Source organism: Carcharhinus amblyrhynchos, chromosome 8 (genome assembly GCF_965287045.1).
Source record: "Carcharhinus amblyrhynchos chromosome 8, sCarAmb.v2.hapA, whole genome shotgun sequence".
NCBI classification, from domain to species: domain Eukaryota; kingdom Metazoa; phylum Chordata; class Chondrichthyes; order Carcharhiniformes; family Carcharhinidae; genus Carcharhinus; species Carcharhinus amblyrhynchos.
Genome location: NC_137331.1, coordinates 118,967,823 through 118,987,900, shown reverse-complemented (window position 1 = coordinate 118,987,900; position 20,078 = coordinate 118,967,823). Strand labels below are relative to the sequence as shown.

At 43.7% G+C, this 20,078-nt stretch overlaps 1 protein-coding gene across 9 annotated transcripts in view; it reads left to right on the top strand.

The window, feature by feature from the left end:
* Positions 1-20,078, top strand: part of vps13b (vacuolar protein sorting 13 homolog B) — a 942,410-nt gene that overhangs the window by 746,599 nt on the left and 175,733 nt on the right. For all 9 annotated transcript variants that reach the window (XM_080194714.1, XM_080194711.1, XM_080194717.1 and 6 more), the window contains exon 34: positions 19,039-19,747. In XM_080194714.1, coding sequence (XP_080050840.1) covers positions 19,039-19,747 — 709 coding nt within the window. The remainder of the gene's footprint in view (positions 1-19,038; positions 19,748-20,078) is intronic.

Here is a 20,078-nt window from a genome sequence, read left to right as displayed (position 1 = left end):
ATCAAACCAATAGGAGAGGGTGTGTTGTCAGCAGAACGGGAGAATCCCACTGGCATGAATGGCCAGAGAATTCCCCTTTGTCTTTCTGCAAACTCTATAGCCTTACTACCAATTCCATTCTGAGGTTGAACAAGACTGTTGGCAGACTTAGGATCCTCTTAGTCCCTGTAATCTCATATCTTCTCCAGTGCAAAAGCTGTCGCTTACCACCTCTGTAGAAATATCTGACTTTGTCCTGACCCCAGTATTTCTGCTGCTCATGTATGCTTTTGCCACATCCAGACTCATCTAGTGAAATGACGGTGTGTTCAGTCTTGCGCGCTCCCTAAACTCCGTAAAGTTCAGCAAATCCAAAGCTTTGCTGCATGAAGTCCTGTTTACGCGTGCTTGCGAACTTATATTGACGCCCTATTGATTCATATTTACAACTGAAAATTTGCATTCTTGTGCTGAGATCCCTGGCACGGCCTTACTTCACCCTATCTCTGCCACTTTCTCCAGTCTTATAACCTTTCTCTCCCAAATTCTCTCCTGCTCTAACTTTTCTGCAACATTGCACTATTAGTATTTGTGAAGCCACGCTTCAGAATTCCCAACCTGAAAACTTTTGCCTCTCAGTCTTACCCTTTCAGACCCTTGTTCACCCTTAATTTTGTTAAAACATTTATTTGGCTAACAGTAGACCGTGAGGTTGTGATCATTACTTTTTAATTATTATTATTTTCTCTGCCTCTTCTCCTTTCTTTCTGTTTTACATTTAAATTATTTTTCCAAGTTTTTATCACTTGTGGCAAAATACTATTCTTCGATGTTGAATTTAGACAAGGTATTGATTAATTAACAGTTGGGAGCCGTCTAATGTTCTTAATTCATGATAACTCAATTATCTGATCATTGGAATTTATTTTGACCAGTAAATTCCCGCTTTGTTATCTTTGGTACTTAATTTGTATCATTGGATAATTTAATTTTGTTTTAAGACTACAAACAACTTGAGTTCTCAGGCATAGACTGATTTCATGCAGCTCTAGACACCCTGATACAGGAAATATATTAGAGGGATTGAAAGGATACAGGCAAGATTTACTGGTAAAATAATAAGAATGAGCGGTTATGGTCATGAAGAAAATTTTGAAAGAAGACTTGGGGTTTTCTCACTGGCCCGAGAGTAAGTTCGAAGGAGTCCATTTTTTTTTTAACATTACTAATGGTAAACGTTGAAGGAAAGTTTTTGGTGAAGTGAATTGATTCGAAGGAACGAAGATTGATGAATGTTGAAAGAAGAGAATAAAATAAACCTTTCACACACAAGATTATTAGGTGAATCAACCTTTGAGCCAGAGGCTATAATATCAGTTAAAATAGGATGGAATATGTATTTGTGAAGGATAAATGCGAAGGAATATGCGATAAAAATGAGTATGTAGAATCACAGTAATGGGTTGAAGGGTTAATGGAGAGATGACAGGGAAACGGGGATGAGAGCACATCAACCATCGAATAGCAGAGCAAACTTGATGGGCCGAATGGCTTAATTCTGTCCATATATCTTATGAACAATAGAAACCTCCACCATGCACCCGATCACTTTAAAAGATTCTACTGTTTGAATGAGATATAACCTACGTTTTGTGAATATAAGACTACCTCTCATTAATCAGCTGATGGGTGTAATATCATATCAGCTGCAGGGTATATGCAAATGTGTGGAACCAGGGACCACTGTCATACAAGAAGTTGTGGAAATCTGGAACTTGTTCTCCTGAAAGACCATGGGTGGGATTTTCTGGCTGTGCTCACCCCAAGACCAGAAAATCCCGAATGAGATCAACAGACCTTTGCATGGTCTGCTCCTGCCTGCTTCGATTTCCGTGGTGGGTGAGACGGGAAATCTTCCCCCTGTAGGTCAACTAATATTTTCAAGACTGTGTTGGAGTGGTGGGGGGGAGGTGCATAGATTGTTAGATAAGAGGGAAAAAAGAAAATGCTGAAAAAGCTCAGTAGACCTGGCAGCATCTGTGGAGAGAGAAACAGAGTTAACATTTGGAATCTGTATGACTCTTGTGTCATAAGTTATTGCTGGGAGTCAAGGCATATGGAGCAAAGATGGGAAGTGGATTTGAATTGCAGACCAGCTGTGATCTAATGGTCTACTTATGTTCCTGTGAAATGTTCATGTAGAGATTTTAAAACCAGTTTCAAATAAATGAATGTTTATATGTTTGTAAGTATGTTTTTAATTTGGGCTGTATATTATGACTATTTATTTACTTTCCTTCTCCAGTGCTTGTGCTGTATGTTGTCCAAGTCTCTGAAACAAAGAAGGGTGCAGAATCACTGCTGCCCAGTAAACCATGACCTTAGTCCTAGATTTAAGTTCATGGCCCTCAAATACTTTTCCTCGCAGTCAGCTGATGGTTGAGCTGACACACTGGGGGCAATGATGAATGTCTGCCTTTGTCAAGAGGAGGGTCTCCAGTTACGGGACTGGATTTTATGCTCCCACCATCTATCTGCCTGCCCCTGAAAGGTTAAAGGGGAAGGAGCCACTTAAGGGCTTCATCCTGCTGCTACCAATATCTTATGTGTGATATGGTGTGGGGAGCCTGGCAGCTTCAACTGTGCGGGTTGTGGTTGGGCAAAGGAAAAGGATCTCCTTTGCAACCTCCCTCTTTGATGCTCTACAGGCACCCCCAACGTCATTATCTTCCCCTTTTAACCCTCCTGCTTGCCTTTGGTTGCAAGCCCCTGATCCCTATGCACCCACTCAGCATGGTGGGTTGCCATTGGTTCCACTGCTCCCACCTAGCACTGCTGGGTCCAAAGAAATGCCGGCCAATCAGTTTAACCAACAGCTCTCTTCATATCTATTTTCTCCAAAGTATGGAGACCAGAACTGCAGTCCAGATGTGGCTTAACCAACATTTTATATGGCTGCAACATGATTTGCCGTGAAGCCACTGGGCTGGTCAGAACTCCATCGTGGCAGGAGGCTCTGTGGAGGACAGTGGAAATGCTTTAGGCATGTCCTGAAAATATCACAGAGCTGAAACATATACATTGACTCATGGGAGTCCCTGGCCTGCAAATTCACAAAATGGAGGAGGATAATTTGGGCAACTTTAGGCAAATCTAAACTGTAATGATTGTATCAATTTATATAATAGTAACATACAAAATAGAAGCAGGAGTCAGCCGTTTGGCCCATCAAACCCGCACTACCGTTCAATATGATCATGGCTGATCTCATATCTCAACATCATGTTCCAGCACTTTTGCCACACCTCTTGATTCCACAAAGGTTAGAAATCTATCTGTTTTCTTCTTAATTGTTCAGGAATGTGGTCTCCACATCCTTCTGTGGTAGAGAAGTCCATAGGTTCACTATCCCCTGAGCGAAGAGGTTTCTTCTCATCTCAGTCCCAAATGGCCTACCCTGTATCCTGTGACTGTGACCCCTTGTTCTAGACCCCCAAGTCAGAGGAAACAACATTCCTGCATCCAGTCTGCCTAGCCCTGTCAGAATTAGATATGTTTCAATTAGATTCCCTCTCATTTTTCTAAATGCCAGTGAAAACAGGTCCAGTCAACCCAAGCTTTCCTCATACGACAATCCTGCCATCCTAGGAATCAGTCTGGTGAACCTTCGCTGCTCTCCCCCAATGGCAAGTATGTTCTTTCTTAGATCAGGAAGCTAAAACTGCAAAGAATGCTCTAGGTGTCATCTCACTAGCTGCACATACCTGTGTTCCTGTATCTTTAAATGTTCTTTACTTCTCATTGCATTTCCGTTCTTTTTGAATAATTTCCATAGACATCTCTCAACGATATTTTCAGAGGAAAAATTGAGCTGTAGTATTTCTGTTGGCTTAGTTGCATTCTTTAAGAAAATGAATCATATCATGTACCAGACAGTAGCCGGAACTGGAGTTTCAGTGTCAATGAATATTTGTTTAGAAACCTTGTAAGAACCTTTGCAAGTATCTCTGGGGTGAAACAGTTAAAGTGGTTCCAGCCTAAAGTAGCCTAAATTTGCATCCCTTGATTATACATCTAATTCAGAGTGTCATTTCTATGACTTTGGTTTCTCTTTTAAAAAAAGACAGGTGCTAGCAATGTGGATACTAAGTGGTGGCCAAGGCTCTTGTTACATTTTCCTTGCATATCCACACAGTCAGCCAATGCTTTCTTTGATGGTGTTTTAAAAGTTTTTGGTGTCGATCTCAACACTGAGCCTGCGACTCTTCCAACATTTCACAATCTGCGGACCATTAAACACTAGTAGCCAGAGAGTAGACACTTGGCGAGATCAGTTTCTGTGTTTATGACTCACATCTTCCTTTGACTAAAAATTAGCCTCCAACATAAACCTCACATTATATGGGAGTTGACCCTGGAATTCAAATTGAAAAATAGCGTGAGTAATTTGTCAACTGATTCTGATAGTTACTCCTAGAACATCTTAATGTGTTATATAAAACATATCGTTCAGCTGAGGTTTTTGTTGCTCATAAATATTTTCATCAGAAAAAGGTAATCCTGAGGTATAAAAACTAAAGCTAAAATAAGTTTTAAGATGTTATTAAAACATCAGATGTTGTTGCTGAATGTTGTACCCTTTTAATTATTCTAAACCTGTTATAAGGCTTTGTGGTGATTGCCCCTTTAAGGGCAACACAGCAGACTAAGGGTCACCATGGCTGGGTGACCAATAGAGACTCATTCCAGTGAGTGGAGTTCTCCCAGGCAGAGATATTTTGGGAGTTAGCTACAGGCATGCGGCTACTAGAGAATTCTTATTAATAAGTACCGTTTGTGTTCACTAATGAAGCCTATTGCAAGTGCATCTTTACATCTGGCGACAAGGGTAAATTAACCTGACACTGCCTCTGCTGATAGGATTTGTGTCAAGAACCTGTTCAAAGGCCAAAAGAAGCTACTCAAAAATCGAGAAGGAAGGACTACCAATTGTCTTTGGCATTACGAAATTCCACCATTACTTACATGGTAGACACTTTACCATCTTTTCTGACTACAAGCCACTCTCTTCAAAGAGGTATGACTAGCCTGCCAATCGCCTCGGCAAGAATTCGACAATGGACATTAACCCTGTCCGCCTTTGAATATACATTCAAGCACTAAGCTGGAACATACATAGTGAATGTGGATGCTCTCAGCCACCTACCCTTGCAAAGAAGTATCACTCCAGTACCACAAGAAATGAGGCCCATTTCCATGAGAAACTTTGGTAATGGATCAAGTTGGATCCCAGAATTATTATGACTTAAGATTGGACCCCTTTCATACCAAGTGGACATGGAGGGATGGATCGTGCATAAATACGTGGACCACTTGAGGTGTAGAGAGACATGTAGTATTCAGTGTTGCTATCAAGAAATCTTTCTGAACGTATAAGTACTGAAGTACCTGATCAACCTGATGTCAACATAAGCAAATGGCCTGTTGCAGAAGAGGTATTATTGCAGTTCCTGTTTACGTTGATCCTGTAGAAGCATCTCAGGCTACAGAATTTTGCCACTCAACAAGAAATAGAAAACCCTCTCAAATACTCAACTTATAATTGTCCAACTCATTTACATAATGTTTGATCAGTATTTAGGACGGAGTGAATTAGTTATTGAAGATTGTAGAAAGGAGTTAAAGGGGGAAGGTTGAGGTGATTGCCCCTTTAAGGGCAACACAACAGAGCAATGGTCACACGGCCTGGGTGGCCAATTGGAACTCAGAGTGGGGGGAAGGTATTCACCCCAGTGGGTAGAGTTCTCTTCAGTAGAGATGTTTTGGCTGCTGTCAAATTCTGATTAATAAATACCCTTTGTGTTGTACAGACGGAACAGTGACACAGTGATTAGCACTGCTGCCTCACAGCTCCAGGGACCTGGGTTCAATTCCTGGCTTGGGTTACTGTCTGTATGGAGTTTGCACCCTCTCCCGTTGTCTGCATGGGTTTTCTCCGGGTGCTGCGGTTTCCTACCACGGTCCAAAGATCTGCAGGTTAGTTCATTGGTCATGCTAAATTGCCTCTCAGTGTCCTGGGATGCGTAGGTTAGAGGGATTAGCAGGGTAAGTAGATGGGGTTGACGAGATAGGGCATAGGTGGGATTGTTGTCAGTGCAGGCTTGATGGGCCAAATGGCCTCCTTCTGCACTGTAGGGTTTCTATAATTCACTGATGCCGTCTAATGCATCTTTACAGGCTTACACCAAATAAACATTTGATTCATTGCCGTTTTCAGCAATTCTGCCAAACTGTTCATTGGGATAAGCTTTTCTTCCCATTCAACTTCTTTTTAGCGGTTTTACCAAAATTTCCCAATGTTATTGATCATGGAAACATTCGAAATATTGCACATCTTTGGCTAAGTGGTTTGGTTGTGATGTGCAAGAGAAAATGACAAGTTGATTTGGCAAGTATATCTGTTATAGTGTAGTGTCACCCTTGCAAGTAGCTCAAATCTGTAACCACCACCAAGTTTCGCTGTCAGTATGGCTGTGGGAGCTTGGGGCCTTCCACAAGTAGGCGCCTCCCCAGGGCAACGGAAAACTGCCGACTTTTGTTTAAAAATCTGAATTGAAACCCGGCTTTTTAAACAAATAAGTCCCATAATTTTCCATCAGCAACCAAGGGGAAAGGAACTCCAATTCCCATCGTCCTGAGACATTACTGATGATAATACATCCAGCGCAGCACTGCCCAGTCCAAATCAAACCCCCTTTAACTGGAGAAGAAAGAGCAGGAGGTCTCCAATTGGCTGGGACTCTGGCAGGCAGTGATGGGAATGGTGGGTTTGAATTTCTTTAAGGGATTGGGTGCAAGTAGCAAGTGTTGGTCAGACTGCGATGGATGTGAGCGGAACTGGTGGATCATTTCACCTCCAATTCATAGAATACCTGCAATGCAGGAGGAGGCCATTTGGCCCATCGAGTCGGCACTGACCACAATTCCACCCAGGCCCAATCCCTGTAACTGCATGTATTTACCCTACTAGTTCCCCCTGACACTAAGAGGCAATTTAGCACAGCCAATCCACCTAACCCGCACATCTTTGGAGTGTGGGAGGAAACCGAAGCACCCGGAGGAAACCAACACAGACACGGGGACAACATAAAAGCCCCACACAGTCACCCGAGGCCGGAATTGAACCTGGGTCCTTGGTGCTGTGAAGCAGCAGAGCTAAACACTGTGCTGCCCCAGTCACTGGGTCAGTGATTCATTTTTAAGGTTTACTGCAAATGTTCTGGTATTGTATCTATTCATGATTGTGGCTGGAAGTTTAACAGTGCAGCTTTAACTCCACAGCATGCTTGTTGCTTGCATGAGTTCACACAGCAGGGAGCTTGAGTTCCCAGTGTGGAAACGGTGAATCCCCACAGGCTGCTTAAGTCTGACATGGGGTTCTTGGACTTGCTTCCCCCTTGCACCTGCTCGCGCCTTGCTGCTGCCTTTCCATGAAGTCACTTTTGCTGATGTCTGCAAGAATGGTGAGGGGAGCGTGCCAGCCTTGGGCAGCAAATACCATTGCGCAGGCCCTATTTGGGAGCCCACAGCTGGTGTTAATTTCTCTTTGTTATCAGCCAAGAGGAGATGTGCTTCTGTGGAGTGAAGCTGAGATCTGCCAGGCTTGCTTTCTCGTGTTCAAAGGAAGCACATTGCAGTCAGAAAGCTACACCTCTTGTGAGGGTGCCCCAAGCATTGGTGAAATTTGGCAAATAAGAGGCTTGATGGGCTAAAAGACCTGTCCCTGTGCTCTACTGTTCTTTGCTCTTTCGCAAGTAAGGAGACCAAAACTGTGTACAGCACTCCAAGTGTGGCCTCACCAGCACCTTATACAACTGCAACATAACCTCGCTGTTTTTAAACTCCATCCCTCTAGCAATGAAGGGCAAAATTCCATTTGTCTGCTTAATTACCTGCTGCGCAAACCAACTTTTTGCCATTCATGCACAAGCACACCCAGGTCCCTCTGCACAGCAGCATGCTGCAACAATACAAGGCATTAGTGAGATTGCACCTGGAGGGCTGTGTACAGTGTTGGTCGTCTGACTTAAGAAAGGATGTAATTGCATTGAAGGCAGTTCAGAGGAGGTTCACTTGATTGATTCCAGGGATGAAGAACTAGTCTTATGAAGAAAGATTGAGAAGTTTAGGCCTATACTCTCTAGACTTTAGAAGAATGATAGGAGATCCAATTGAGGTGTGCAAGATGATGAGGTGGATTGACAGGGTAGAAATAGAATATTTCTTGTGGGACAATCAAGAACAAGGGACCATAGTTTCAGGCTAAGGGGTAGTGGACTTAACACCAAGATGAAGGCAGGAAATTGGAGTGGAGCTAAGATGAGATCAGCCATGAGCATATTGAATGATGGAGTAGGCCCAAGGATCTGAATTGTCCGCTGCTCCTAGTTCTTACATTTGTGTTCTGAAACTTTTTCCCAGTTCTAGATTCTCTCATGAGAAGAAAGATTCTGTCAGCCCCTGTCTTGTTGTTCTGCCACGGAGTCCTATGAGTCATAGAAGCTTACAGCATGGAAACCGGCCCTTCGGCCCAACTTGTCCATGCCACCTTTTTTTTAAACCTCGAAGCTTTTGCATTTGGTCCATATCTCTATATTACCTCCCATTCTGTTTTTAAGACAGAGATAGATTGGTTCTTGATTAATAACAGGATCAGGGGTTATGGGAAAAGGCAGGAGAGTGGGGATGAGAAAAAAATCAGCCATGATTGAATGCTGGAGCAGACTTGATAGGCCGATTGGCCTAATTCTGCTTCTATGCCTTATGGTCTAACGGTCTTATTCAGCTAAATTCCAGTGAGCACAGGCTTTAACTTTTCTTCATAAGATCACCACTTCATCACAAGAATAGCATTGTAAATCTTCTCTGAATTGCCTCATTAGCAAGTACACTTTGCTTAAATATGGAGAGCAAAACTGTGAGCAGTACTCTAGGTGCCATCTCACTAATGTCCTGTACAGCTGTCATAAGACTTCCCCACTGTTATACTCCATATTCCTTGTAATAATGACCAACATTCCTTTTGTCTTAATTACTCACTCTAACCTTTTGTGCTTCATGGGCGACGACTCTCAGACCCCGCTGTACCACAGGTCTCTGCGGCCGTCTCTGTGGCTTCTTTCCATTTAAATAATATTTTGCTTTTCTATCCATCCAACCAAAGTGGATAACCTCTCATTTTCCAACATTTGCAGACTCTTTTGTCTACAGAATCTCTGTGGGTGGAAGTTAGGAACAGCAAAGGGTCAAAAACTTTGCTGGGTGTATTCTATAGGCCGCCCAATAGTGACAGGGAAGTTGAAGTGCAAATAGGGAAACAGATTCTGGAGAGATGTTTTAATAACAGAGTTGTCGTGATGGGAGACTTCAATTTCCCAAACATCGACTGGAATATCCCTAGGGTAAGGGGTATAGATGGGGAGGAGTTTGTTAGGTGTGTTCAGGAAGGTTTCCTGACGCAGTATGTGGACAAGCCTACGAGGGGAGAGGCTGTACTTGACCTGGTACTGGCGAATGAACCAGGGCAGGTGATGGATCTTTCGGTAGGTGAGCATCTTGGAAATGGTGACCATAATTCTATCTCCTTCACAATTGCGTTGGAACGAGATAGGATCAGGCAGGCTAGGAAGGTGTTTGTCTGGGGTAAGGGGAGATACGAAGAAGTCAGGAAGTTACTTGGACAAATAAACTGGAAGGAGGCGTTCTTAGGGAAAAGTACCGAAGGAAGGTGGCAGATATTCAAGGAATGTGTGTCTGGAGCTCTGAATGACAACGTTCCGATGAGACGAGGGGGTTTTGGTGGGTCGAGGGAACCGTGGTGCACAAAGGAAGTGTTGAACCTAGTCAGGAAGAAAAGGAAGGTGTACAAGAGGTTCAGGGAATTAGGAGATGTTAAAGATCTTGAGGAGTATAAGGACTGTAGGAGGGAACTTAAAAGGGAAATTAGGAGAGCCAGAAGGGGTCATGAGAAGACCTTGGCGGGTAAGATTAAGGAGAATCCCAAGGCCTTCTATAAATATGTGAAAGGTAAAAGGATAAGAAGAGAAGGGATAGGACCTATAAAAGGTGAGGGGGGAAAGGTTTGTGTGGAACCAGAAGAAATGGCGGAGGTGCTTAACGAGTACTTCGCCTCAGTATTCACAGTGGAAGCCGATCTGGGAGATTTTGTTATGGATTTGCAGCAGAAGGAAAGGATTGAGTACGTGAACATTAAGGAGGAGGATGTGTTGGAACTTTTGAATTCTATCAAGGTAGATAAGTCGCCGGGACCAGATGGGATGTACCCCAGGATACTGTGGGAGGCGAGGGAAGAGATTGCAGAGCCCCTGGCGATGATCTTTGCGTCGTCAATGGAGACGGGAGAGGTTCCAGAGGATTGGAGGATTGCGGATGTAGTTCCTATTTTCAAGAAAGGGAACAGAGATAGCCCGGGAAATTACCGACCGGTGAGTCTGACCTCAGTGGTTGGTAAGCTGATGGAGAGGCTTCTGAGGGACAAGATTTACGAACATTTGGAGAGGTTTGACATGATCAGGAATAGTCAGCATGGATTTGTCAAGGGCAGGTCGTGCCTTACAAGCCTAGTTGAGTTCTTCGATAATGTGACTGAACACATTGACGAAGGAAGTGCCGTGGACGTAGTGTACATGGACTTCAGCAAGGCGTTTGATAAGGTCCCCCATGCAAGACTTCTTGAGAAGGTGAGAGGGCATGGGATCCAAGGGCCTTTGGCCTTGTGGATCCAGAACTGGCTTGCCTGCAGAAGGCAGAGAGTGGTTGTGGATGGGGCTTTTTCTGAATGGAGGTCAGTCACCAGCGGAGTGCCTCAAGGATCTGTTCTGGGACCCTTGTTGTTTGTCATTTTCATAAATGACCTGGATGAGGAAGTGGAGGGATGGGTAAGTAAGTTCGCTGATGACACGAAGGTCGGTGGTGTTGTGGATGATCTGGAAGGATGGCAAAAGTTGCAGCAGGACATAGATAGGATGCAGGACTGGGCGGAGAAGTGGCAGATGGACTTCAACGCGGATAAATGTGTAGTCGTCCATTTTGGCAGAACCAACGGGATGAACGAGTACACTATCAAGGGCAGAAGTCTGAGTAGTGTTGAGGAGCAGAAGGATCTTGGGGTGCGGGTCCACAGGACTCTTAAATCGGCCTCGCAGGTGGAGGAGGTGGTCAAGAAGGCGTATGGTGTACTGGCCTTCATTAATCGAGGGATTGAGTTTAGGAGTCGGGAGGTAATGCTGGAACTTTATAAGACCCTTGTCAGGCCTCATTTGGAGTATTGTGCGCAGTTCTGGTCGCCTCACTATAGGAAAGATGTAGAAGCTATTGAAAGGGTACAGAGGAGATTTACAAGGATGTTGCCTGGACTGGGAGGCATGCCTTATGAAGTTAGGTTGAGGGAGCTGGGACTCTTTTCCCTGGAGAGACGAAGGTTGAGAGGCGACCTGATAGAAGTTTACAAAATGTTGAGAGGAATAGATAGGGTGGACTCTCAGAGGCTATTTCCCCGGGTTGAAATGGTCGCTACGAGAGGACACAGATTTAAGGTGCGGGGAGGGAGGTTCAGAAGTGATGTTAGGGGTAAGTTTTTCACTCAGAGGGTGGTGAGTGAATGGAATCGGCTGCCATCAGTGGTGGTGGAGGCGAACTCGCTGGGGTCTTTTAAAAGACTCCTGGATGAGTATATGGGGTTTAATGAGATTGAGGGTTATAGATAGGTCTGTAGGTTGGTAGGTGATGATGTGATCGGCGCAACTTGTGGGCCGAAGGGCCTGTTTGTGCTGTAGTGTTCTATGTTCTATGTTTTGCTGGACTTTCACTCTCCCTCAATCCTGGTAAGTTCTGGGGCAGCAGAGAGCATTCAATTCGTGACCAGGCTTCCCTCTGGGATCCTACCCACCCCTGATTTGGTGTTGATTTTACATTGAGATGGGCAAGGCCTCGAACAGGAAACCTGCCCTTGCGTCAGTAAGGGCCCAGGCTCAGGCTCAATTGCCTGCCCAGGTTCAATTTTCAGGACGGTGGACAGGCAACAAATCGGAGAAAGAGGGTGTGGGAAGGTATAAGGGCGTATGCAACCTTTCTGGCAAGAGAGGACCTCCCCTGAGGGACCAGCAACCTTGACCTTCTTCCTACATTCCTCCCTTCGCAAGCCCCCAGGCCTTCCTACCCACCATTCTGACCACTTTCCTCGAGTTCCCAGAATTTAGTTTCAGGCAGCTGGTTGCAGTGCCTATTCTGGCCACAAATAATAAGAGTTTCTATGGACATATGAATAGGAAGAAGGCAGCTAAGGTAAATGTGGGGCCTCTACTGACCAAGGCAGGTGAATTGATAACAAGGAAATAGTGGATATGCTAAATAATCATTTTGCATCCAGGCTTTACCATGGAAAACATTGCAAATATCTGAAAGATATCAATGGACTGATTTCCAACAACATGGTAGAACTTACAAAAAAAACCCAATCGCAAGGGATATATTGGAGGAACTCAAGGTGCTAAAGGCGGGCTAGGGTTTTAATGGAAGTGGCTGCAGTGATAGTGGACCCATTTTGTAACTCGCTAAATTCCGGGAGGATACTATATGGTAGGAAAATAGCCAGTGTTCAAAAGGGAGAAAGGCAGAAGGCGGGGAACTATAGGCCAGTTAGTTTAACATCTATTATTGGCAAGACGCTGGAGTCAATAATCAAAGATGAAATAGCTAATCATTTCGGAAAGCTGAATATAGTCAAACCTAATCAACCTGGTTTTATGAAAAGTAAATCATGTTTGACATGTTTGCTTGAAGTTTTTGAGGGTGTAACAGGTCCAGAAGATAAAAGGGAACCTTAGGTGCAGTGTATTTAGATTTCCTAAAGATATTTGACAAGATGCCGCATAAAGCAAAAGCCCATGAAATTGGAGGAAGTGTGTTCACATGGTAACTGTCTATTCAAATAAAAAAGAGAGTTGGAATAAATGGATCCTAGTAACTAGTGGATTCCCGTAGGGATAAGTTCACTATTTACATTAATGACCTGGAGGAAGGAACAGAATTTGCTGATGATACGAAGATAGGTGGAAGGGCATGTTGTGATGAGGATATTGTGATTCTGCAATGGAATATTGATAGATTGGGTGACTGGGAGAAAACCAGGCAAATGGAGTTTAATGTGGGGAGGTATGAGGTCATGCGTTTTGGTAGGAGGAATCAAAGGACAGATTAATATCTAAATGGAGAGAGACTGCAGATGAGTGAAGTACAGAAGGATCTAGGTGTTCTAGTGCATGAATCACAAAGAACTAGCACGTTGGTCCGACAGTTAGTTAAGAAGACAGACAACGTTTTGGCCTTTATTGCAAAGGGATTGGGGTTTAAAAGTAGAGAGGTTTTGTTACAATTGTATAAATGTTGGTGAGGACTCACTTGGAATACTGCCTACAGTTTTGGTCCCTTTATCTAAAATAAGATATGGTAACATTGCAGGCAGTCCAAAGGAGATTCGCCAGGTAATTCACCTGGGATGAGAAGGTTGTCTTACCAAAAAAGACCAAAGAGTCTGGCTCTGTACCCCTTATAGTATAGAAAATTGACAGATGTCCTTATTCAAACATACAAGATCTTGAGGAGGCTTGACAGGATAGGTGGTGGGATGTTTTTACGAGTGGGAGAATCTCGAATAAGGGACAGATAAAGATAAAGGGCTGGTCATTTAAAATGGAGGCATAGAGAAATTCCTTCTCGCAGAGGGTGATGAATCTCTGAAATCTCTGCTCCAAAGGGTGGTGGAGGCTAGATCATTAAAAGTATTTGAAGTGGAGGTGGGTAAATATTTGATAAACCGAGGAATAGAGGGCTTTGGGGAAATGGCACAGAAAAGGAGTTGAGGCAGTATAAATTAGTGTATTGAATGATAGGACAAGTTTGACGGACCAGGTGGCTGTCTCCTACTTCTATTTTTTGTGCTGTGCGTTTTGTGACTGGCTGGGCTGCTCTTGCTCCTATTTCTGGTGTTATTGTTTTAAATAAGTCTATAATCTGTATAGAGGAATGTTATACTACAATGTTAATTACACTTTTGCTCTCTTCTTCATTTATTTGTGTTTGTGCAGCTGCAGATCCCAAACCTGCAGATTCCAGTCACTTATTCTCAATTGGAAAAGTGGGCAGAATTGAACTTTCATTCTGTTTTGCATGAAACATTACTAAATGCTATCATGCTGTTGATCTGAGAATCATACCAATACACTTTGGTGAAATATGACCCATATGGAACATATATTTGTGCCTCCTAATGTGGCTATTTGGAAAACCTCGCATCCATATAAAAAGGACACATCCTTTACTCATTAGTTGGAAGAAACGGGGTTTTTGGCATAGGGTTCTTGTGGAAACACTCTGTTGCCTTTTATATGGATCGGTCTTTAGTTTTTGATGACACTGTTTAGAATAGGAAGTATCTAATAAGCAAAGCATTTTCTTTAATGCACTGCCAGCTCATTTAATGTATGCCTGGAGGTCTGAAATTTTATCTGCGATGTTGAAATAATATGTATTTAATTCTGTGAAGTGTTCCTAGCAGAAGCTTCATTCTTTAAGGGCAGTAGAAAATATTTTTTCAAATGCAATAATTTGAAACATCTGCAGTGATTAAAAAGAATAAAATGTGCAGCAGTCTTTTATAACTCAATCAGCATTCATGTTAACCCATACCAGTAGCCAATTACAATTTTGCATTCACTTCAGTTCAGCTTTGGAAATGTGTTGTGCTGCTTTTGCTCAATTTACACAATAAAACTTCAACACACTTACAGTCAGTAGGAATTTGCCAATATTCCAGAGTGATTGCTGCAACTCAAGTGACATTTGTAGCAGGGCCCATTAGTTAGCAGACTTTTTGACCCAAGATTTTGGACCTACACTTGGGAATGACATGGTGGCACAGTGGTTAGTACTGCTGCCTCTCAGCGCCAGGGACCCTGGTTCAATTTCTAGTTTGTGTCACTGTTTGTGTGGAGTCTGCATGTTCTCCTCATGTCTGCATAGGTTTCCTCCAGGTGCTCTGGTTCCCTCCCACAGTCTGAAAGATGTGCTGGCTAGGTGCATTGGTCATGCTAAATTTTCCCTCGGTGTACCCGAACAGGCGCCAGAGTGTGGCGACTAGTGGAGTTTCACACTAACTTCATTGCAGTGTTAGTGTAAGCCTACTTGTGACAAAAATAAAATAAAGAAACTTTAAACTTTAGTCTAAAAGGCCATCCTGCTCACACACTCGGAGTGTGACTAAATCCTGCTCAGTGTGTGACTAAATTTCTATCCGTGTCCAATGGTTAGTAAACCCAAGCTCGCTGTGAGGTCGGAGGCTAAACAGTGGCTAAGTGAAATTGGAAGAGAAGAAATGTTTATGGGAACATGCCGAGCATTCTGAATCCTGAACTGAGGCTTTGCCTGATGCAATTTTTCAAAGCTATCTCAGCCTTTTGGCGAAGGTGAAGCATCAATTCGGTCAAGCCCGGGATGAGGTGAAATGCTTCATCCTGTCGGTTTGGATCTTGTTTGGCCCTCATGTGGGGACCATGGATTTAATTAGGATTTAATTTGGATTTAATTTGCATTGAGTTTTTTGGTTGGAATAAAAGTACAAAACAGAACCCAAAATAAAAATGATTGGATAATGTTGGGTGTCTGCTGTAAATCTTAAACTTGTGGAAAATATAGACGTCTTTGGGATGTAACTCGACAAAATGATGGCGCCAAAAGGGTTGGCACGGTGGCTCAGTAAGTTAGCACTGCTGCCTCACAGAGCCAGGGACTTGGGTTCGATTCATGGCTTGGGTGTCTGTGTGGAGTTTGCACATTCTCCTCGTGTCTGCATGGGTTTCCTCTAGGTGCTCTGGTTTCCCCCCACAGTCTGAAAGACATGCTGCTTAGGTACATTGGCCATGCTAAATTGCCCCTTAGTGTCCCAAGATATGTAGATAAGGGGGATTAGCAGGTTAAATATGTGGGGTTGTGGGGATAGGATCTGGGTGGGATTGTTGTTGGTGCAGCCTCAATGGGCCAAATGGCCTCTTTTTGCATTGTAGGGATTCTTTTCTTCTATGATTCTAACATTAGCAAATAGGCAGCTGATTTTAAGTAACTTTTTACCTCATTTAATACAGTACTTAAAACTTCCCTTTGACCAAGGTTATAGCTTTCTTACCTAATGCCTCCTTGTATGGCTCAACGTTATATTTTATTTTGTGAATTATCTTTGGACATTTTACCAGATTAAAGACATTATTCGTTGTTTTATTGTACCCTGCCTTCATTTAAGTCAAACAGAAACTGGGTGAAGTGTAAAGTGAGCTGTAAATTTGCTATCACCCCATTCAAGTAATTGCCAAGGTCAAATTTTCATTCCCTTTAATAAAGTAGATGTGTTGTATCTCAGTGTTATGTGTGCATTAATTTTAGTAATTTCAATAAATAGCAATGAAACTCTTGTGGCTTTGCTTTGGTCAGTCAGAAAAATTGCCTGCTTCTCTTAAGGCTAAGAGGTATTACACTGCCAACTCTGGAGGAAATGGGAATAATGTGCATTGCGCATTCATTTTGATGCACTTGGCAGATAATAGGGTTATGTAAGCTTTTACATTGGCCTGAATTTTATGGTAGTAATGATGGCAAAATGTCAGTATTGGGTGGCACAGTGGTTGATACTGCTGCCTCACAGTGCCAGCGACCCAGGTTCGATTCCCGCTTGGGTCTCTGTCTGTGTGGAGTCTGCATGGGTTTCCTCGGGGTGCTCCAGTTTCCTCCCACAATCCGAAAGACGTGCTGGTTCGTTGCATTGGCTATACTAAATTCTGTCTCAGTGTACGTGAACAGGTGCCGGAATGATGTGACCAGGGGATTTTCACAGTAACTTCATTACCATGTTAATGTAAGCCGACTTGTGACACTAATAATTTTTTTTAAAATGTATTGATCCAAATCTTGAATACACAAAAAGTCCAGAACCAAATTGGAACCATGCACTGTCAAGCACAAGATACCCCAGACATCTGCAAGGAGCACAAGTGTCCAGGATAATAAAAGATGCAATCTTATTTTTGCTGTAAGGAGATAAGATATAGGAGCAGAACGAGATACTTCGGCCCATTCCCACAGTCCGATAGACATGCTGGTTAGTTGCATTGGGCATGCTAAATTCTCCCTCAGTGTGCCTGAACAGGTGCCAGAGTGTGGCGACTAGGGGATTTTCAAAGCAACTTCATCACAGTGTTAATGTAAGCCTACTTGTGACTAATAAATACATTTTAAAATTGTCAGCATTTGCCATTGTTACTCTTCTGAAACAGATAGTAACTGCTGGAGACCGCTAATGCAAAGCTAATCATGGAAATCCAGAAGCTGCTGTCAGTGATTCTGAGAAACTTGTTGCTGAAACTTTTCATCTTGCACTCACCAGCCAAATGCAAGAATACCAACACAAAAATGAGGGCTATCACAACTGAGCAGTTCTCATCAGAACTGCAATTGTGCAAGCATCCAACAGAGATTTAGTAACAGTACAAGACCATTCAGTCCCTCGAGCCTGCTCCAACTTTCAGTGCACTGGACCTCAACTCCACCTACCCGATCTGATTGCGTAAACTGTAATACTCTTGTCCAAGAAGGATCTAGCAATCTTAGTTTCACAGATGGAATTTTGTGCCCTCCACGTGGCGAGTTTGGTGGCAAGGTGCAGTTGAACCCACCACATTCCCGCCTCCACCCTGATTAACTCTATGATTGGAAGGCCAGTGGACAGCCTTCACATCCCACCAGCAACGGAGGCCCTTAAATGTGCAATTAATATTCACATAAAGGCCTTGCTCTGCCACCACTGGTTTTAACCCAGAGGCACGAGAAGGGCTCGCCATCTGGGAAACATGACAAACAAACCCGTGCAGAGTTGCTTGAGGGTTCCCTGTGTGAGATTCTTGTTCCAAGGCACTGAGTGCCTTATCAAGAGACTCAGCATCAGGAAGTGGGCACTGAGAACCATGCTCTTACCTTTGCAGGTTAATCATTTCTCACCATCACTTACCTTTGAGCTAGGGTCGAGCAATAATATTAGACCTTGGGTGAGTGTCATTCTAGCAGCTTCCCTGGTGGTGCTGTCACTCAGTAGAGCTGCTGGCCTCTGATTGGTGGGACCTCTGACCCCGGGTTTGTTGATCCCACTGGCCTATCAAGTGCTGGGTGGACCAAGGTGCCAGGGACCTTCCTAAAAAGAAGCGAAGGTGTTCTCTCACTGATGCTCCATCAGGTAACTGGGAGGCTGAAGGGCCTGTTCCTGTGCGGTACTGTTCTTTGTTCTAACCATCTCTCACCAGCACTTACCTTTGACCTGGGATCCAGCAATCATATTTGACCTCGGGTGGGTATCATTCTAATAGCAACCTCTGCTTCCCTGGTAATTGTTTCCTCAAGATTCTGCCCAATGTTTTCAGTTTACCCTCAACGTTAACATCTTTGAGGAAGAGAGTTCCAGATTTCCACGACTCTTTGCTTGAAGATATGCTTCCAAACATCATCCCTTTGCTTTGGTCGCCTCTGATTTTTAAAGTTATGCTCCCTTGTTCTCAACCAACTCAAGAAATGGTTGCCCTGTGTGCACCCTGTGATTAGCCTTTAATCACTTTACACACTTCAATCAGATCACTGTATAACATTCTAGATGCAAGGGAATTAAAGCCTATTTGATCCAACCTGCCCATGCACTTTAGTTCTTTCAGCTCTGGCTATCTGAGTTGAGGGACACCTGCCACTTGTTTGAAGTTGCTGTCCCAATTGCCCATAAATAACAGCAAGTGCCATTAGCCTCATTGTTATTTTGGCAACACAATCTGGGCAAGTGCTATTGAAAATAATACTATGTGTAAGCTTGGTGCACCACTGTCTTTGTCATTTGTATCTTCACTTATTTGCAAGATACTCCACTAATAAATGTGACTCTCCTATCTCCTATTACAGACCTGTCAGAAAGAACAGAATAGGACCACCTTTCCAGAAGGAACTCCATTGGACACTTGCTCACGGCACAGTGGAGCCCAGGACAGTGGCATTGGGAGTGACAGTGCACGAATTCGGATTGTTCAGATTGAACAGCAGAGTGGAACTAGCCATCATCGCCTCGCGAGACCCTCCCGTCAGTCTTCCATTGTGAAGAATTTGAATTTTATCCCCTTCGATATATTTATTACGGCCAGCCGCATCTCACTAATGAGCTACTCAGCTGTGGTTAGTTCCAAGTCAAAAACCCAACCAGAAGGCCAGCAGCAGAAATCCAGCGACAAACTTGGCAAGAGTACATTAAACCTGAAAAGTACAGAGATCACAAGCGTGCCAGAGAATAAATCAAGCCAGCCAGGCATTGCGGTACTGACAGCTGAGGATCTTCTGAATAGTAACGCTCCATTGCCCACAGGGAAGTTTACCAGTCACTTGTCACTGGAGAGCCTTCACACACCAAGCAGGTCATCAGCCCGGCAAGCTCTTGGTATCACCATAGTCCGACAGCCAGGCCGCCGAGGAACAAATGATCTTCAGCTCGAGCCCTTCCTGTACTTGGTGATACTCCAGCCTTCTTTATTATTGAGCTGCCATCACCGCAAGCAGCTGGTGGATCTGTCATTCTTTGATGCCACGTTGAAAGCTGTCCCCCCAGACTACAAATGCATGGGTAAGAACATTTCCATGTTTCAGAATTCATATTTTGCTCATTGCTCTCTTCATCGTGAATGTTAATTTTGATTTTTGATTGTTCTCTCTTTCTCATTCACCTTCCACATTCTGCCACCACTGTATTTAACCCAGAGGCACGAGAGGGGCTCGCCCTGCGGGAAACACGACAAAGAAAACCGTGCAGGGTTGATTGCAGGTTCCCTCTGGAGGACTCTTATTCCAAGGCACTGATGTCCCATTCATTCATTTATGTCTCATAGAATCCCTACAGTGTAGAAGGAGGCCATTCAGCCTATCGAGTCTGCACCGACCACAATCTCACCCAGACC